Source organism: Leucopleurus acutus (genome assembly GCF_964270905.1).
Source record: "Leucopleurus acutus genome assembly, chromosome: 8".
NCBI lineage: Eukaryota > Metazoa > Chordata > Mammalia > Artiodactyla > Delphinidae > Leucopleurus > Leucopleurus acutus.
Genome location: NC_139151.1, coordinates 49857941 through 49879621, shown reverse-complemented (window position 1 = coordinate 49879621; position 21681 = coordinate 49857941). Strand labels below are relative to the sequence as shown.

Below are 21681 nucleotides of genomic sequence, written 5' to 3'. Positions count from 1 at the left end.
GCTTTTGCTCCTTAGTATTTAGAAATACAATCCAAGTCAGGAAATCTCAATTACAAGCCCTGCTATTATGCAAGCACATAAACACTAAGGAAGAAAACAAGTAAAGAGGAAATGAATGTGTGTTATTCCCACCTGCCCCTGTGAAAGGAAAAATCCCTGAAAGGAATGATTTAACTACCAAAGGAAAAATCTGTAAGACTACTAAGGGATACCCAACAGCGTTCAGAAGACGGAGTAACCACTTCAGCTTGGGCCAGTTATTCATTCAAACAGCTGTTGAGCGCATACACTGAAGATACACTGATGGATGTGGTCCCAGCACTCAGGCTGCTCACAGGCTAATGGGAACACAAACATATAAACAAATCATTGCAATCCAGAGTAGTAGCACAGAAGTACCTGTAGAGTGCAATGGGAGACACAAAGGGGATGAAGTCAATTACCCAGCCCATCGGAAAGAAGAAAAGCAGTCCCATAAAGTTTCACAGAGAAGGTGGTGCAAGACATGAGCAGCAAAGGATGAACAGGAGCGTGCCAAGCAAAGAAAGGAGAAAGACAAACCATTCCAAGCAGAGAGATACCAGCACTGTATAAACCACATCCCAGCATAGTGTGTACAAAACAATGAGATGACCAATGTGTAATGCATGGCACAAAGTGTCAATAATAAATAACAAGTGTTAGAGATTTTTTTCCTAGCACATTGATGTTTGTAAAGGTTGATCCTAAAATGTATTTCCATTGCCTAAGTCTACACTAGCTAAGCCAGGAATGGGGCAGTCAAGATATCCTGAGAGGCATGGATTCAGTCAGTTTGGAATTAAATGAAGTACATGGAATCTGCACGTCAACTAAAGTTGCCTGCACTTGTTAGATATGTGTAATCAAAGATGAAGGAGGGACAGTAAATGAATTGGAGTATGAATTAGGAGCAAAAGACCAACAGAAGACCTCACTATTTTTCCAATTAACAAAAAAGGGCTTCCTAGAGGGAGACATTTTTTAACAGAAGGGAACATGCGAGTGTTAAAACAAGCCAGACACCTCGAAAATTGAAGTATTTAAAGAATAAAGCTTTGCAGGAAGACCAACAGGAAAAAGTGTACATATATATTTGCCTTGAGTGTGGAGTAGAGAAAGGTCACATGAAGAATAGACACTACAGACAAATGACTATAAATTCAAATTAATAAAAGGATATGGCAATGTTATAGAATTTGACTGCAAAAAGCCTTTCTGGAAATCTTTAAAAACCATGATCCATATTTTTTGGAAAGTAACTCCCCTAGCATCTCAGCCAACATCCATTTCACCATGGTAACACTCACATTCTTCAGAGATGGACCAAACCACTGGGGGTATATAAGTAACAGCAATAGGCTCTTCTATACCTTGCCTAAGGTCAGATATTTGCATTTAATGTCTGCAATAAAACAGGACATAATACGCAGTGTCATTCCATCAGCTCAGTTCCACATATACAGAGCTTGGTGCTGTGGCCTCCCAGAACCACAGATGAGTGAAACCCAAGATTGTTGCCTTTGAGGAGATCATGGAGAGATGCTCGGTAAATATGAATTCCCTTCTCTTTTAAAGTGTGGTCATTTCTAGATATTTATATAGTCTAGACTATATATAAAGGCAAACAAAAAGCCTGTTTTGGTCTGCACTGGCTGCACCAGTCATGGTCATTTAAAGCCAATTGTTCAAGAGAAAGGAAGCATCCGACGCCAAGGAGAAGGAAGTCATCATCACTGCTTTCCAAAATTGTTGTATGAGCGGCTCCCTCAAAGGAAGAGGCCATCAGTGCTCAGGAAGTGACAGAGGTTTCCGACAGTTTTAAAGCACAGTGTCTGCAGTGTGACCCATGGTTCAAACTGCATAAAAATAAAAATTAACTGACAAATGATAACAAGTACTTCCTCACTTTCCTATCTGATGAATCAGCCATTGTTTGGGTTGCAGTTCCTTGTTTAAATTAGGTTATTAAATCACAATGATGCTGGCCAAACATGCTAGTCATATGCTATCAGCAAAACTTATCAAAAATGCCAAAGTGTGTCAAGGCTTAAATACACACACACACAAAACACACACGTGCTTTTACACTAATAAAATCTAACCAGTACCAAGGGCATCTTTCAAACACTTTGTTTTTTGTTTTCCTCCTGAAAACCACAAATGTTCTGTGATGTAGTGGAAAGAGATGGGAATTTGAAGACAGATTTGAGTTTGAGTGCCAAATCTGCTATCTATTAGAGCTAGCTGAACTTGAACAAGGTACTTCATGTCTTTGGGTTTGTTTTCTTATCCGTAAAATAAAAAATAATAATAATAATGATACCTATCCCAGATGTGTCTTGTGATGATTAACTTGGATAATACATCCATGCAAGTGCCCAGCAAGGGCCGGCAGGAAGTGAGAGCTTGGTGTATTATTAATATATTTTGCAGTGTATTATTAGCATGCACCTCCCAAGTCTGAAACCACTTCCAAAAACACACACGAACATACACAATTTATATTATGTGTTTAATATTGCCACTTAGAAGGAAGAAATTAATATATGAAACCTCAGCAATTTGTTCTGAGTGTTCACTTAAAAAGCCATAACCTTGCAAAGTAAAATTTTAAATAAAATTTTTTTCAGCTCTCTTAGGTAATGACTTGGTGACAGTGAGAGCATCTCACACACCAAATATGTTGTGGTCTAGTATGGGATATGCTTTTGCTTTTGACTTTCTGCCCAGTTACCAGTAACCAGTGCTAGGACAGTGCAATATATTTTTGGTACACATTCATTGCTGTATAAACTACGTAGCTCTGAGGAAAGGTACATACTGCAGCAATGAAACACGGTAGCTTTGGATATCTTATTTATAAAGAAATTTAAAATAATCTGTGATATCCCCTTCATCACTTCATATGCTGAAGATTATAAATCCACATCTCAAGGAACTACTTATTTCCTCTTAGGTGGCAAAACAATGGTTCAAATAGCCGGCCTTCTCATAAAACTGGTTAAAGAGATTAGCTTAAATTTTCAGTCTAATATCCTTTAAAACAATAACACTTTATTAAATAAACAGGAGCCTAGTACTATTATTCTAAACAGTGTGTTTAAAGATGAGACCAATATCCAGACTTCTAAAGAAAACAAAATACATGGGTAGAGTTAACTGGACTTGACTCCCTAACCCAGAGACTGGGAGACTTTCAAAAACAGAGTGCCAAACAGTGACCTCTGTCCTTTGGAGTTACTGGGTAGGAGGGGGAACATGCAAGGCCCTCTGCAAGTGGAGTGGAAGATGAAGATATGGCAGGGACTAGTCCATGCAGCATAGATTAGGGACCTTTATATGAATTCTTATTAACTTATTCCAAGCCAAATTTTGTACATGGACTGCTGGGAAAGCTTAAAATGGAGGATTTGCTAATGTATTTATGGTAAACTGTATTAAGCACCAAGCTTAAGGGGACAAAGTTCCACAGTAGTGACCTCATTACTTTATTCCCCATGGAGAATGCCTTTTTGTGATCATCAATGGAGGTCTCTTAACATCCTTTACTCTAGAATGTACAGAGCCACCCAAAAATATTTCATAGTACATTTTGTCTCAGGTGTCATAGTCCCCTTCTGCTACTAACGTAGTTCCCATTCATTTTTTTAAATTAACTTTTATTGGAGTAGAGTTGACTTACAACGTTGTGTTAGTTTCTGCTGTACAGCAAAGTAAATCAGTTATACATACACATATATCCACTCCTTTTAAAATTCTTTTCCCATGTAGGTCATTACAGAGTATTGAGAAGAGTTCCCTGTGTTATACAGTAGGTCCTTATTAGTTATCTATTTTATATATAGTAGTTATATATGTCGATCCCAATCTTCCAATTTATCCCTGCCCCCTCTTCCCCCCCGGTAACCATAAGTTTTTTTTCTACATCTGTGACTCTATTTCTGTTTTGTAAATAGGTTCATTTGTAACATGTTTTTTAGATTCCACATATAAGCAATATCATATGGTATTTGTTTTTCTCTCTCTGACTTACTTCACTCAGTATGACAATCTCTAGGTCCATCCATCTTGCTGCAAATGACATTATTTCATTCTTTTTTATGGTTGAGTAATATTCCATTGTATATATATACCACATATTTAACCATTCCTCTGTCGATGGACATTTAGGGTGCTTCCATATCTGGCCATTGTAAATAGTGCTGCAATGAACACTGGGGTGTATGTATCTTTTTGAATTATGGTTTTCTTTGTGTATACGCCTAGGAATGGGAATGCAGGATCATATGGTAGTTAGAGCTACCATATAATCCTATAATCCCATTCATTTAAATTCTTCTTTCCATAACAGAAAACCAAAGCCAGAAGAAAGCTCTGTATTGTTAAAAACTCTGTTATGTTTCTTTTTACTCTCCAAAATCACCCAACTTGCTGTTAAAAAGAGAATTGAAACTCCTCTTATTCCTCAACTTTATTAATGTGTAATCTGGATTTCCTTAATATAATATGACTTCCACAACTATCTCTAAATCAGACCATAAATTACGAAATCTTCTATCTATTCCAGAAATACAGCTATTACAGAGGCAACATGGAGTATGGGTTCTGATGACACAAAAGCTCAGTTTAAATCCTGGTGTTATCATTTATCAGCTATGTGATCATGAATAAAATTACTTCATCTCTGAGCCCTCTATTCCTCTGTAAAAGAGATGTAGTACCTTCATGCAGGGTTTAAGATAATTATATGAAGAGCACATATGCAGTACCTGTCACAAGGTGAACATGTCGTACTATAGTGAACAGAGCAGTGCTCTGCCCCAGCACCAACTCAACACCAAGTTATGTTCTTAAAGTCAATGAAAGCTTCAAAGAAGGAATACCCACACCATGAGTGTGTAAGTGGAAATAGTGACAACACTGACTTCACAGTGTTGATTGCCCACCTCCTGCCTCATCATCTCTGCCCCCTGTCCCAGTCTTACTGACCTCCTTTCAATTCCTCCTACTCTTTCCTAAATTAGTATGTTGTACATGATACATCCTCTACCTGGACAGAAATCTCCATCACCTCCCTTCTCCTTGCCAACTCCTACTCAGCTTCTTGTCTCTGCTTTAACACCATTACTGACCAGAGGAAGCCCTAATACGCAAGACTTAGGACCGTACCATAGATTCCGCAGCAAACTACTTCCTTAAAACACACATCACACTTGTAATTACTTGTCACTATCTTCTTTCCCACTAAACTGTAAGCTTTATGATGTACGTTTTTGTTTTCCCCTTATCCCTAGCTATTGACACCATATATGGCACATAGGGAGAGTTCAATAAATATTTGTTGAATGAATATATAACTGTGCTGCTTTACTCTATAAATGTTAGCTATCATAACTTCTGTAATAGTTATACTTTCATACATATAAATTGTATCATATAACCAAACTGCAGGGCTGCTCTGGGAAAAGTTCCTAAAGAAATCTGACTTTAATAAATCTGCCTTATCTTAACCCCACGTGGGCAGTCCTCACAATACAAGCAGCAAGAAAGAGATCATGAGCTTGACAGAGACAGGGCAGCTGCTTCTCTCCAGTCGCAGCACTGAAGGGCAACTTGGAACTAACTGATTCATACACAATAGAAAGCAAGGATTTACAAATACACATAGTTAATTAGCCTCTGTTTACAAATGAAAAGCCAAAACCATAAAAAGTACTCCCTTTACTTTAGCTCTCTAATAAACAAAGGCAAGTACACAGCCACCACAGAAGGAGCTTTTAAGGAGATATTGTTTCTGATACATTCATTCTTCACCCTTCCCCTAGCCCACATCCTCACACAAAGCAGAAAAAACAGGGGCTGCGGCACTCCCTCCCACGACTCCTTCTATGTAGATACTTTGGGAGAAGGGTCAGTACAACCAGCTTCCAGATCATCCAAATAAGAGGATGAGAACAAGTAAGCCTGTTTTTATTTGCCTGGCTTCCTACCTTCTTCCCCCAAAGCCTTTTAGACAGTTGAGAATCAAGTTTCCACACTCTTTCCTTCCCTATACATACACACCCCTTCCTTACCGCAATGTGCAGAGAAGCAGAAAAAGGGAAGGGGGAAGATATAGATTCAAAAAACGTTTGTGCAGATGACACTCTAAGTAAAAGAGTGTGCTGTATGCTGTGGAGGGGTATGGATCCTTCAAGACAGGCTTCCTGCTTTAAAAAGGGAACAAAAGGTTTTAACACAAGGCTAGAGTAAGACACATGCCATGAGAGAAGTACAAAGAAAGATCTGACCAATCACACACTTTCTGGGCGATTAAGAAATGGCTCCTGGAGGAGGCAGTGTCTGAGATGGGGCTTAAAAAATGCAAGGGGTTGATAAAGGAGGGAAGGGCCAGAGGAGAGGCATTCCAGGCAAAGGGACAATGTGGATTAAAGCATAGAAACAGGAAAGAAATGGGCATGTGTGGAGAACAGATTAGCAAACTGGAAAGGTGGGTTGCAGCCAAAGGGTGGAAGGCCTCAAACATACAGGATTTTGTTCTTAATAAAGCAAACAATCAGGAATCATTGCAGGTCCTGAGCGGAAGAGTGGTTTGACTGGAGGGGAGGTGATTAATGTGGCCCATGGGGACTGCAGTGGAGGGGGAACTGTAGGTTGCAAGGAAGGCCAGTTAAGAGACTCTTCCAGTCCAAGAAGGCAGTAATAGAAGCTGCAACAAAGCATGACGGCCATACAAGTGAAAATAACAGATATACTCTGAGAATAGAATCAACGTAACTTGTTGTTACAAAGAATATGGGAGAAAGAAGAGCCAAAAATACCTGACGTTTCAAGCTTTAGGGACTTTATACTTTCTTTTCCCTCTCTGATCCAGTGTCCCTTCCTCAGAGAAACCTTCCTGAGATAAGCCTTTCCCATCCGCTGTACCCCATATTTACACATACATATCACCTTGCTTATTTCCTTCAAGGCAATCATTACAATCTATAATTATCTTATTTATTTAATGTTTATTTGCTTACTATCTACTTCCTAACCAGAAAATAAGCTCCACACAAGCAGTCCAACTATTGTCTCAAGAACCATGCCTGGCATATATGTAGCCCTCAATAATTTTTTTTAAATGATAATAGCGCCACCAGGAGAAAGTCACCACTTAACCAGATAAGTCTGGTTTTGAGTTAGAACTACAGATCCAAGTAGAAATATAAGGAGGCAGATGAGGTAGTAATTAAAACGCAGTTGGTGCCTCAGTTTCTCCATCTATAAATTGGGGATAGCAGTACCGAGACCTCGTGAGGTCACTGTGAGAATTAATTAGCTAATATATGTAAAGTGTTTAGAACACTGCCTTGTACATAGTAAGAGCCCAATAAATATTTTCGATTATTACTATTATGATTATTCTTAGAGAAATATGTCAAAAGTGAGACAAAGACAGATCGATCTACAATTATGGATTTGGGAATGATCTGCAAAGCAGCCATGAGAGGAACCATGGGCTCCTATCTGTGAAAAGTACAGATAGGAGGGGTTGGAGACTTAGGGAAAATATATGCCTTGGTTCTACTTAGGTGGCCTGAATTCCTCCCCGTCTCTTTGAAACATGTACAATTCCTCTGGAAACCTTTCTTCTTTCCTGTCACCCTCTTCTCCCCTTCCTTTCAGTAAAACCTTAGGTTGAAATGGGGTTATAAAGGGCCATTGTTCTTTTTTTCCTCTATCTCCACTCAAATGAGTTCTTCATCCTTGTTTCAGCTGTGTATGGAAGATAAGGATGTAAAATATTCAAGGAAAAAATGGCAAAGCAGCCATAGCCAGGCAACGAAAGAGAAACAAGAGTAGTCTGAGCGTTTACCCAGAGATGTGGTGCTGGGTAGTGCAGTCTGGAGTCCTGAGGCCCAGGTTCTGACACTGCCACATACTGCCTGTGTGAGCCAGGACAGGGCAACTGCTTTTTTTTTTTTTTAATAATACTCTTTTTAAATGGATTATAAAACAATGCAGATTCATCACAGATAATGTGAAAAATACAGAAAAGTATAAAGAATAAAATGAAACATCACACATCTTTCCACCATTGTTACTATTTTAGTATATTTTCTTCTACTCTTTCTCTGTGCCGCTATAAACATATTGTTAAACATATCTGACCCTCTCAATTGGTAGTTGATTTTTCTCTCAAACCTCTCCCACCACTGGGTCTGAAGGTGGAATAGGTATTTCCATTGTTCCTAATTCTTCCTCCGTCTTCCCCAATTCGCTACCTTTAAATATTATGTCATCAAACTATAACACCCCACTACCCTTCTCACTACAATCATCTACTGACCCCTGGTTCACTTCCTTTCATGCCTTGAAGATTTTAGCTCCTTGTTCACTGTCGCTCCAACATAACTCCTTTCAAAACTCTTAGTGATGGGATTCCCTGGTGGTGCAGTGGTTGAAAATCTGCCTACCAATGCAGGAGACACGGGTTCGAGCCCTGGTCTGGGAAGATCCCACATGCTGCGGAGCAACTGGGCCCGTGAGCCACAACTACTGAGCCTGCGTGTCTGGAGCCTGTGCTCCGCAATGAGAGAGGCCGCGATAGTGAGAGGCCCGCGCACCGTGATGAAGAGTAGCCCCTGCTTGCCACAACTAGAGAAGGCCCTCGCACAGAAATGAAGACCCAACACAGCCAAAAATAAATAAATAAATAAATAAATAAATACTTACTAAAAAAAAAAAAACTCTTAGTGACTTCAGTATCTTGGCCCTTTAGTTCCTTTTGCTCCTCTCCTCCAAGGACCTTGTCCTTCACCTACCTTGGTCACTAACCCATGGTCAAACCCTAGACCTTGTCACTCCCAGTAACTGTAATCCTGCCACACCCTCAATTTTAAGCATTCTACTTCCTCTATATTTCCAGCTCATTCCCTCTTCTACTATGATTCTCCAAATCCTTCAACCTCACATTATCCACCTTTTCACTGTCCCTCACCCCATCCTCACTCACCTCCCTACTTGGCTTAAATCCTGTGGTCCATAACTCCTTTGCATACACCCCTCAGCTTCCATGTCTCTCTCTCATTTTGTTTTACTCATTTGGCAAAAGGGCAAAATCCTAGTTGAAAAGCATTCTCCACCAACCCCACACCCATACCCAAGAAACTGAATATAGCTATAGAAACATACAGCCATGTCATGTGGTCTTACTAACTTGCATGAGACTTCACAATGGCCCTGCAGTCAAACTCTATTTCCCTAGTTCATTTGCCTTCCTTCTCTACTAGAGGAGTATGTACATTCTCTCTCCTCCTCACTGTCCTCATCCCCTACTACTCTCTCCCTTGGGCACATCCCTCCAGCCATACTGGCCTCCTTGCAGTTTTTCCCATCAGGCACACACCTACCTCATGGGTTTTGTACTTGCTCTTCCCAATGCTTTTAATGCTCTTTCCCCACTGCCTAGAATAGTGCCTGGCACATAGTAGGCACTTAAAAAAAAATTGAGTAAATGAATCTGGAAATACATTGTACATTCAGTTTTCCATTTTGTTTTTTTCACATCATTAATTCATGACTATTTTTCCACATCATCAGATATACTTCAAGACCATCATTTTTAACAGGTAATAATATTCCATTTAATGGATACACCACAAATCACTTACAATGATATATTTACAGTGAAAAACCAGTAGATTTACAAGTAGGCTATTTTGGATGTTTCCTTCTTTGATCTTTTTGAACCTTGGTAGTTTCACATCTAAAAATGAGGATGATATCTACCTCACAGGATTGTTGTAAAGACTGAATGTGGAATATAAATAGATACAGAGATGTGAGTTTTGTTACTACTGCTTACAACATAGAGGCATCATGGTGTCAACTGAATGAAAGGTCATAGATCTTGGAAGCAACAGATTAAAATATAACTCACAATATTCTCCCTTAATAGCTTGATCGAGACATTTAGCCTATATGAACCTCAATGAAGCCATCTATTTTTAAAAGTGATTGTAATAATTAACCAGTATGTAAAAGATTTTAGCATAATATCTGGCCCAGATTAGATAATCAATAAATTTCATTGTTCGCTGCTCATAAACAATAACTAGGACTTTTCTTAAATTGTGAACTAGAAGAAAAAAAGATTTTTATATATTCCCCAATAAAATATATATTATCAATGCAGAATTTTCCTGTTTTGATGGACAATTATATAATACCTACAAAGCACAAGTAAGATTTTTTGTATAAATCTATATATTGTTTCTTTTATTAAAAAAAAAAAAGCAAAACAATTATTATTATTTTTTTTTGCGGTACGCGGGCCTCTCACTGCTGTGGCCTCTCCCGTTGCGGAGCACAGGCTCCGGACGCACAGGCTCAGCTACCATGGCTCACGGGCCCAGCTGCTCCATGGCATGTGGGATCTTCCCGGACCGGGGCATGAACCCGTGTCCCCTGAATCGGCAGGCGGACTCTCAACTACTGCGCCACCAGGGAAGCCCCAAAACAATTATTTTTAATTACTGAATGACAATATGAATAAATTAATTCCCTTTTTTATTATGTGCTTCAATGTGTACATATATGTGTATATGTACATATATATGATGATGGTAAGCTGAGCAAGAAAATACTAAGTAGAACAGCCTCACTTTAGGGCTATTTTTTGAAGCAATCTGTGAGCTGCAGCCATATATTGGGTTGGCCAAAATGTTCGTTCGGGTTTTTCCGTAACATCAAATAAATGCCAAGACATTACAAATTTATTAGTGCTTTTCCATATTTTTCAGATACAACTTAAGTATGTGCTATTGGAATGGTCAAAAAATGTAATGTGAAGTCCTCCAGGATGTAATCATCGCTGCCTCCCCAGGACCTAGCCTGGTGCTTGAAATATAAAAGGAATTAGATAAACATTGAGTAAGTGGATGGGTAGGTGAGTAAGTGACTGATTAAGTATGGCAGTCTTTAGTGCCTTCTCTCCTTCTAGGCACTCCAGAGTCAATACTTTTTGTCTCCCCACCCTGTGGTTAGAGAAAGCAATGTAACCTGTTCTGGCCAATGACTTATGAAAGGAAGTGACCTATCATTTCCAGGCTGGAGCATTTACATGCTAGCAGAAGCCTTCTATGTTCTTTCTCCACTGCTACATTGATCGTGAAAGCATAAATTGAGAGGAAGCCTCTATCAGACCCTCAGTCTCTAAGTGAATGTAATGAGCAGAACCCTCTGCTCACCTGAATGGAAATACACTGTGAGCCACAAATTTCTATTGGATTAAATCACTGAAATTTTGGAGTTTTGTTACTGCAGCACAACCTAGCCTATCCTGCTTACTACAACAAGCAGGGTAATGACATTCATTTTAGAACTCATGAGTTTATTTTTAGAAAAACAAAATGGTACAGATAAGTGGTTTACCTTGAACATGTAACTTAACCTCTCTGTATGATAGTTCTCTCACCTATAAAGCTGGACAATAATAGCATCTACCTTGTAGGATGGCTACAGGGATTAAATAAGTGAATGTCTATTAAGTATTTAGCACAGTATCTAGAGCATATAAATATTTCAATAAATGGTAGCAGATTATTATTATTATTAATGCATTAGATACTTATGCACTGCATATTTCAATTTACTCTCCCCCCTTACTCCATATTCATTTTAATTTATAGCCAATTTTTTCTATTCAAAAAATCTTTATTAAGAAATACTATGTAGAGGGTACCATGCAAGGCACTGGGAAGGAAAACAAATAACACATATCATCAGTTATTCTTCTTACCTCTGATTCTTCTTTCTTCTCCAATCCACCTTCAACCAAGCAAACTTTAAAATCATAAACATAAATACAATGTTCTATGTTATAAATATGGTATCAGTGGGAGAGCTAATTTTTAATTTAAAAAACATTTTACATGATTTGAGTCTGTATCTTATTCAAAGTTGACATGGAAAAATTGTTTAGGTCTGATTTACCAAAGGCAATTAATGGGTAGGGCAAAAAATAGAACTTGTGCTTACATCTCCACAGCTCCTGATATAATGCCCTATAGACAGGAGGCAGTTGTGAACAGAATTACAGATGCATCAGAGATCAGCAGATCTAATCTTCTTATCTTACATATTAGTACACTGAGATCTAGAGCGAAGCAATTTGCCCAAGGTATCAATATTAACACAAGTTAGTGGCAGGGCTGATACTAGCACTCAAATTTTGAAAATGTGTTTTATGTGGCTAAAGCACAAAGTCCCTGTATGCTGATGGATACAAACATGACAGTACAAAATCTAAAATTTTTGCTGAAATTACATTTTAGCATTAACTGATAAAATATTCAAAACTCTTCTATCAGAAAGACAGGTTAGATTTAGTATTATTATCAAGAAGAGAAGGTATTTGCAAAAACCTAAAAGGATACATTTATTATCATATATTTTCCCCTCCACAATTTACCAAAACTCAAAATAGCATAGAAAAAAAATAGAAATAGCTTCAGATGACTTTCTTTATATATCAGTCTTATGTGAAAGAAAATGATTTCAAGTGAGGAAAAAAATTAATTTCTATGCCTCATTTACAAATGTACTATATTATATCCCACTGGTAAAAAGACACATATGTACTACTTATGTAACAGAAAAGAATTCACAAAGATTTTCATATTTTCAAGAATAATTATTTTAGGTATGATAAGGAATGACTTAAATATTTTATTCTGAGTGGAGAGGAGGTAAGTTAAAAGCCATATTAAGAAACTGCAAGATAAAATAAAAATAACATTTACCATTTATTGAGTGTTTACCAAGTGATCTAAACTGTGCCTGATAAGCACTTTACACATATCAGCTCATTTCACAAGAAGTCTGTGAGATGAGTAGTATAATTATCCCTATTTGGCTGATTATAAAAATGGAGGCTCAGAGTAACTTGTCTGAAGTTACTCAGGTAGTGTTAGAAACAGAATTCATTCTCAAACCTGTATGGTATTCAAGCTCTATCAAGTTCTTAACCCTCCATAATTTTGATCACAGTCAATTCATCATATCTAAGGGGTGGACTACAATGACCCCTTCTGACAATGATTCTGTGAGCAAAAACAGAAATCAGTTCAGAATTCACATAATATTTGTGACGGTATGCTCCAGGCCTCAAGGGAAGGCCATCAACAGATGAACCAATAAGAAAAAGAGAAGAAGGGAAAAATGAAAAGAGGACGAGGAGGAGAAAAAGCAATAGGCCCTTCCAAGAGGCCTGACACAGCTCCATTTTACTAGACATCAGGGCCACCATGACAAGAAAGGGAAACCCAGAAAAGGAATTGAAAGTAGAACTGTAAGGGACATACATAAATCAAAATAGCTTAGTCCACTGTGATGGTCTCACAGTAGATAAGGAAGGAGCTGTGGGAAGGCCCTGCAGGAGTCAGCAGCCATGAGTTCAATGCTGGGCCAAGATGCAGAGCTCTCACATAAACACTGTTCAGTAGTTAAATAAGAATAGTTGAGTGTAGATGACTGACCACTAGGTTTCTAGAACAGACATTACCACAACTGTCAGCATCTGGATCAACCTGAAAGGTATAGCACTACGGAGAGTGTGGTTTTAAGAGAGAGCAGGGGAGGAACCAGCATTTACTCTATTAAGTTCCTTAATTTCCTAATGTTCCAGGCACCATGCATGTGCTTTCCTGAATTACCATATTTAACCCTCACAACAACCTTGGTAGATGTAATGGTGAATTTTACATGTCAACTCAGCTGAGCCATGGTGCCCAAAAGAGTCAAACATTCTAGATGTTTCTGTGAAGATGTTTTTTGGATGGGATTAACATTTAAATCAGTGGACTTCGAGTATAGCAGCTTCACCCTTCATAACGTGGGTGGGTCTCATCCAGTCAGGTGAAGGCCCAAATAGTAAAAAAGACTGGGGCTTCCCTGGTGGCGCAGTGGTTGAGAGTCCGCCTGCCAATGCAGGGGACACGGGTTCGTGCCCTGGTCTGGGAAGATCCCACATGCCACGGAGCAGCTGGGCCCGTGAGCCATGGCCACTGAGCCTGCATGTCCAGAGCCTGCGCGTCCGGAGCCTGTGCTCTGCAACGGGAGAGGCCACAACAGTGAGAGGCCCGCGTACCGCCAAAAAAAAAAAAAAAAAGACTGACCTCTCCTGAGCAAGGAATTATGCAAATTGACTGCCGTTGGATTCAAACTGCAACTCTTCCCTGGGTCTCCAGCCCACTGGCGAACCCTGCAGATTTTGGACTTACAAGGCTCCACAATCATATGAACCAAGTTCTTAAAATTAATCAATCTCTCTCTGTGGAGAAAGATATACATAAACACACACACACACACACACACGGACACATCCTATTGATTCTGTTTCTCTAGAGAACCCTGACTAATTCAGTAAACACTGATTTCTATTTTCACCAGTGAGGAAAATGACAGCCTGAAAGGACCCATTCTCCTTCCTCACTACATCACATAGTAAAATGCCCTCAGGATTCACATTCCAGTCAGAGGGGCTCGGGTGGGAGTAGGAGGGTAATGAAGAGTAGGGAAACCTCATAACCACAAGCCATGCATCCCAAGGAGCCTTTTACAACACTGGCATCACACATGTACCCAGAGCCTTGATGTGCCCGAGTGATGTGCTTATCCTTTGTCTGGTCTCCTGATTCAGTTATTTTGGATAAAAGAAATCAAATATTCCTACTAAATCAACAACATTTGAAGACGCTGAAAGAAGAGGAAATATAATTGGTAAAGAACAGAATTAAAAGATAAAAAGAAAAATAAACAAAAAATGATTTGTGTCAATTAAATAATGGTAGACTTTGCTTTGTTTGGGTTTTCATTGGATAGTCATCCATTCACTCCCTCAACAAATATTTATTTTGTACTTTATATTTTTATGGGCTCTTCTGGGTACTGGACAGTGCTATCTAGCTGAGGAGACACATACAAAATAGTACATGTGAAAAAAGACCAACTAAAGTCAAGAAAGTTGACATTTCAGCTGGGCTAGAGGTATGAGTTTAACTAGCGGAGAAGAGGGATGGTATTCCAGACACAATTTCTGACACAGTCAACTTCAATTCTATGTTCTATGTTGCTAAAAGTATATGTGTACAGGGAAGGCGCGGGGAGGCGGGGGCCTATGGCAGGAAATGAAGCTGAAAGACCAGCTGGGGTTATGAAATGAGGAACAATACTAAGGACTTGGCCCTTCATTCTGCAAGTAATCAGAGTTATGAAGGAGGGCTCAGCTTTTTTACCAAGACCATTCATGGAGCTTATGTGCATATAAGGACAGCTGGGAATCGCTTGGTCAGCTGGACAGATATAACCACAGATAAATAAAATTATCATAATGTTTGATGAAAATTAAACCTTGAATAAAAACTAAACCTTAGGGGCTTCCCTGGTGGCGCAGGGGTTGAGAGTCCGCCTGCCAATGCAGGGGACACGGGTTCATGCCCCGGTCTGGAAGTTCCCACATGCCGCAGAGCGGCTGGGCCCGTGAGCCATGGCAGCTGAGCCTGTGCGTCTGGAGCCTGTGCTCCGCAATGGGAGAGGCCACAACAGTGAGAGGCCTGCATACTGCAAAAAAAAATAAAAATAAAAAAACTAAACCTTAGTTATAATAATAATTGCTTATTATTAAAAGGCATAAAAGTATTTCATGTGCTCTAACTAAAAAAATTAAAGTTGAGTTTACACATACTTTTCAGTCCCAACTAAAAATCTATGGTCCAGAAAAGTTGGCAATTACTATAAAACCATTATTATGCAACAAATACATATGTGAAAGTTTTTCTCAAAAAAATGAAATAAAACTCAATTGGAGTTGATGTAGAGAAAATTATCATGGTAATAAAACATTTGTAGAATCTGTGTCCTAAAATATGAACTAAATATAAGCCAGAGGGCAAAACATGGCTAAGGCCAGATCTTATAAATCACCAAAAATGGAAAAAGAACTGGCCTCAACTTATATATCTAAAGAGTGAAATGGTCAAGAAAGGAATCCACAGTGAAGGAATATAAATTAGGACCTAAGAGATCATTCAGTCTCTTCTACCCTTTCATCCCTACCCCGCTTTTCTGCTGATAGTTCTCTCTCATCATTCCTAAAAGGATTGTAGAGATCTTCATTCCAATAGTTCCCCTTCAATTTCACTTTAATTATGGAACTCTGCAATATCCCAGTATATAAAACAGATAAAAACATAAAGTTCAGGCTGAAAGAGGTCAGGGAGAGAGGGAGTTCTGGGGTACCCTAACTTGGATTCCACTTGGGCCTTCCCCATCCCTTTGAGACAGCTCCATAAAGAGCCCTTAATTTTCCTCAGTAAAATGTGAAACACACTGGTCCTTGTCCAGATCTCTCAATTTACAAATGAGGAAACTGTAGCCTAGAGAGTTGCCTAAGAAAAAGACCCCTGTTTCCTAGTACTCCTGCTAAAACTAGAATGCTTTCTCTTCCTCATAATCTCTAAATTTCTGGGTTAAAAACAATTTCTTACAAATTATTCTATAAGTTCACACCATCCCTCTATCTCAAATTCCTATTCAGAATTCATAGGTCAGTAACCATGAGTTTAATAAGTGCTTACTTGAGGCCAGATACTCTGCTAGGGACATGTGATCTGCTCTCATTTAACCATCACCAAATCCTCTGGAGATCTAGAAATTGGGCACAGAGAAGTACTTGAAACTTCCCAAGGTCACAGAGGTAGTAGATTGGAATCCTGGTCTATTTGACTCCTAAAGCCAAACCTCAGACTCTTGCACTTCTAATCCCAACCTTTCCCAAATCTTTGCCTATCTTTTCACAGGCTCCCAGAAATACAGAACTGTAAGGGATCCTGTCATTTCACACAGGATGTACTTCTTCATCCAGGCTTCTCAGGGAATACCTACCTCATGCTTCAGCCAAGCACAAAGGCATTATGCCTACCTTAAACCCCTAAACTCAGGCTTCAGAACTATAGAGATGCTCACCCCCACCCCCCTCCCCAAATCTTGAGAAAATCCTATAACTTCTTTTACAAGTGTGAGCTACATATATGTTCAGTTTCACGGAGAATAGGGAAGGTTAAAAACTCTTAATAAAAGGGCTACACGGGGCTTCCCTGGTGGCGCAGTGGTTGAGAATCCGCCTGCCAACACAGGGAACACGGGTTCGAGCCCTGGTCCGGAAAGATCCCACATGCCGCAAAGCAACTAAGCCCGTGTGCCACAGCTACTGAGCCTGCGCTCTAGAGCCCGCGAGCCACAACTACTGAGCCCACGTGCCACAACTACTGAAGCCCGCACACCTAGAGCCCATGCTCCACAACGAGAAGCCACCGAAATGAGACGCCAGCGCACCACAACAAAGAGTAGCCCCCGCTCGCCATCACTAGAGAGAGCCCGCATTCAGCAACGAAGACTCAACGCAGCCAAAAATAAAATAATTATTTTTAAAAAATAAAAAAATTTAAAAAGGTCTACAAAATCAACTCTGAGCTGAACATGAGACAACAGGCTGGTAATTTAGGTTGAATAAATACTAGATATTATCTAATAAGATAGTGGAAGTTTGAATTTAGGGGCTGCTTTGGGACAAAGGATGACTGTCACCTTGAAGTAGGTGCCAGAGTTGGGATTAAATAATTTGAATTTGGCGGGAGGCCAAAGGAGTTTTCATTAGGGCAGCCTCTGGAAGCAGAAGGCGTTGGAGTCACTGCTGTGGCCAATCACAGAAGAGAGTGTAGAGCCAGAACTGATAATAAATCATTGGTAATGGGAGGACAGAATTTAAACAGACTGGGGACCTGGGGCCACCATCTGTAAAGTGTAAGCCAAAGTTCAGACAAGTCCTAGGCATTAGGGGTCCGAAATTTCGGGTGAGCTCTGGTGCCTGGGAACCACGAAGCCAGTCCTCGCCACCCGCTCCGCCACCCCAAACCCCTTCCCCCTTACCTTCTGTTGGATGTAGTGAATCGAGTACTTCATGGCAACAGCGGGACGGGATCTGAAGCTGGTTGACAAGTGCAGGCTGCTGAGGGCCCTCAGGGCCGGCGGTACCGGTGTGGCGGCCCCAGGAGTCAGGAAAGCTAGGAGCAGGAGCAGGAGGGAGCGACGCCCCATGGCTCAGGCTGGCTGCTGCAGAGAGGGTAAAAGGGAGACTGCCAGATTCGCGCAGCCCGAGCCGGGCCCGCCCGCAGCTCCGCCCGCGGCAGCAAGCCCCTCCTCCCCGGGGGGAACCCAAAGCCACACCCCGCCCCTCAGCAACTCCGCACAAACCCGGGTCGCCCAAGCCATACAGACCCCGTCCCTGTCCCCGTCCCAGAAGGTGCCACCAGATTTTACTTCTCTCTTGTACCATTCCCTCTTTAGAGACCACCTTTATTCCGGTCGCACTCTAATTCCATTGCCACAGCCTTGTCCTCCACAAATTCCATATAATAGTAATAATATCGATAATAGTATAGCCAACTAAAAATTGGTACTTGCCATCAGCCTCTACAAGGATTAAGTCACTAGCCACTGCAGCCTTGACCTTCAACACACCCTAAAAGGAGTTCAGGGTGATCAGGAATGAGGCACTCTGTGCTCTGGGAAAAACTGGCAGGACAGGCCTTTCAGATATAGTTTTAGGAGGTTTTATGAGCCCAAATTCTTGCATCTTCTCATATCTAGAAAAGCACTAAGATCATCAATGGTGACATTTGCTCCTTGTGACTGACCTTCCCCCCTACCTCTTTGGAGCAGCTCCACAGAGCTATCTGAGATGCTGTCTCTCGGGCTCTAGTCCTCATTTTGTCCCCAATAAAAGTTAACTCACAACTCTCACTGTGTGCTTTTTCTTTTTTTCCCAGTGGGCAGTACCATGACAATTTATTGATGGTTCACTACAGCACTAGGCTTAGTGGCGCACCATCTCATCTAACTCAACCATCCCACCTATTTTGTGGGTCCTGTATGATTGTTATTCCCATTTATAGCTGAGGAAACTGAGGCTCGAGAGGTGCTGGGACTTGCACTAGGTCACTCAGGAGGCGGTGGAGCACTGGCTTCGCAGACCGCTGAGTGTGGCTCCTTTGCACCCCACCTCCATGATGTCAGCCTAACCACCTCCTATGGTACTCTGTTGGTGGGTCACCCCAAACCTCCATGTAGCCCACACAGGCCATCCCTCACCGACAACGGAGGTCGCCCGGGAATCCCACTAGATCCAGGGCCCTTCTTCCACGTTACGCCTCCTTTCTTCTTCCGGCAACCCGCAACCGCTTCAAGCCCCGCCTTCCCCTCCCCCCGCCCCCCGGCAGTGCCATCCCTAGCCGGCAGAGGCCCCTTTTGTCTTCGCGGCTCCCCCAGCACCCACGTCCGCTTCTCCTTCCAGTCAGCCCGCTGAACCCCGGTCCAAGGGGCGCTCCCGCCCACCCCCACCCCTTCCTGGGGTCCCTACGCCCAGCTGGCTCAACGCTACCCGAAAACCAACTTTACAGACTGTACTAGTGCTCCCCCAGTCGGTAAAGAACCTTCGTCAAACCCTGTCTGACAAAAACGGTCATCCGCAAAGGCTCACAGGCTGTTGTGCTAAATCTCCACCATCGGCGGCTCCTTCTTCTGATTGGCTCTGAGGAAGGACGGCTATAGCGTCACTTCCGGCGGAAGGAAGCGCGGGAGATTCGATTGGAGGGCGCTCGTTTACCGCTGAGTCTTGCGGGTCTGCGTCACTGTGCTTCGCCCGGGCAAGGATCCCCGTCCTGTGCTTCAGGTGAGGAGCTGGAAGAGGAGGTTCTCGGGGAGCAAGGGCCGGAGACTCCTAACGAGACCCTTAACGTCATTCTGAGTGAGACTCAGTGCATTCTATGTTGTTTTTTCAGGAGTCAGTCTCTTCTAGAAAAGGGCGGTTATGAGCGTAAAAGAGTAAGAAGGTCAATTATTTTAATTTGAGACAGTGCTGCTGCAGTCACTCAGCTAGCTTTTGTATGTGCCATCAGGTGGACACGGGTGAGCGTCTGGAACCGGACATACAGGGAGGAAAAGGTGCTACTTGCGACTTTTGAGGTGCTCGGAGGTAAGTAGGCAGCTGGCTTTTCCAAACTGCTTTGACGACCCAGAGGGAAAGAGCTTAACTGAGCAGTGTGCTCAAACCAGAAACTTGAAAGTTTACTTTTTTAAAAAAAAAAATTTTATTCAAGTATAGTTGATTTACAATGTTGTGTTGATTTCTTCTGTACAGCACAGTGACTCAGTTATACACATATATTCTTTTTCATATTCTTTTCCATTACGGATTATCACAAGATATTGAATATCGTTCCCTGTGCTGTACAGTAGGACCTTGTTGTTTATCCATTCTATATATAATAGTTTGCCTCTGCTAATCCCAAACTCGCAATCCTTTTCTCCCCTATTCCCCCTCCCCCTTGGGAAACTTGAAAGTTTTCTAGGTGCCTTTCTTATCTTTCACATCCAGCCAGTCATACCAGCCTCTTGAATATCTCAGATCCATACACTTCTCGCCACTTTTACTGTCATTACTTTGGTTCAGCACGACTACTACATAACTATGCCAGTAGCCTCCCAGCTGGTTCTTGTTCTTTCAATCTTGTTACATTTCAATCCAGACACCACATTGGAGGCTGATAAAGCACAAATCTGATCTGGCATGCCCCATTAAAAACCTTTCCTTCAGCCCCTCCTATTTGCCCTCAGGTTTAAGTTTAACATGGTTCACAGGGCCCTTCTTGTCTTTCTGAGTTCCTCAAATGCACCATTATCCCTCACCTCCAGACCTCTTCTAAATCCCATCACCAACACAGCTAATTCTTACTCATTCCTTGGGTCTCCGTTTATGAAGCCTTCTAAGTTAAGAAGCCTTTCCTAACCCTGCAAGATTGGGTCACAAAGCACCCAGTAGTTAGTTACTCATTCTACAGATAGTTTTTAAATGCCTCCCTTCTCTGTTCCAAGAACTGCTAGGTACTAGGATTACAATGGTGACCAAGATGTGAGATTCCTGTTCTTTCTTTTTTTTTTTAATTTTCTTTTTATTTTTGGTTGCATTGGGTCTTCGTTGCTGCACGCAGACTTTCTCCAGTTGTGGGGAGTGGGGGCTACTCTTCATTGCAGTGCACGGGCTTATTGCGGTGGCTTCTCTTGTTGTGGAGCACAGGCTCTAGGTGCGCGGGCTCAGTAGTTGTGGCGCACGGGCTTAGTTGCTCCGCAGCATGTGGGATCTTCCCGGACCAGGGATCAAACCCATGTCCCCTGCATTGGCAGGCGGATTCTTAACCACTATGCCACCAGGGCAGTCCGAGATTCCTGTTCTAATGGAACTTAAACCTTTTATGGGTGGACTTAAGAAGAGTAAAGTGGAATTTGTTTGATTTGGGTTGGTCTGAGAAGGCCTCTCTGAGGAGTTGACAGTTAAATTGAGACCTAAAAGACAGCCATGCAACAGAAGAAAGGAAGAACATTCCAGAGTGAATAGGTTATGCCAAGACCTTAAAGCAGGAAAGAGCTTGGCATCTTAGTGTTCAAGAACCTAAAAAAAGACCAGTGTGGCTGGATCATGTTCAGAAAGAACAGTTTTATGAGATGAGTCTGGAGAAATGGTCAGGGACCAGATCACACAGTCAGGATTCTAATACAGCA

At 41.3% G+C, this 21681-nt stretch overlaps 1 protein-coding gene across 5 annotated transcripts in view; it reads right to left on the bottom strand.

The window, feature by feature from the left end:
* The window catches only part of PRCP (prolylcarboxypeptidase), a 70997-nt gene extending 51340 nt beyond the window's left edge, over positions 1-19657 (bottom strand). For 2 of the 5 annotated variants that reach the window (XM_082844920.1, XM_082844921.1), the window contains exons 1-2: positions 19604-19657; positions 17995-18177 (exon numbers count right to left, since the gene is read on the bottom strand). In XM_082844920.1, the coding sequence (XP_082701046.1) occupies positions 17995-18162 (168 nt within the window). In that variant the 5' untranslated portion in view covers positions 18163-18177; positions 19604-19657. Of the gene's footprint in view, positions 1-17994; positions 18178-19215; positions 19276-19556 lie in introns of those variants that run through there. The other 3 variants (XM_082844917.1, XM_082844919.1, XM_082844918.1) reach the window with 3 other exon arrangements.
* Positions 19658-21681: the final 2024 nt, after the last annotated feature.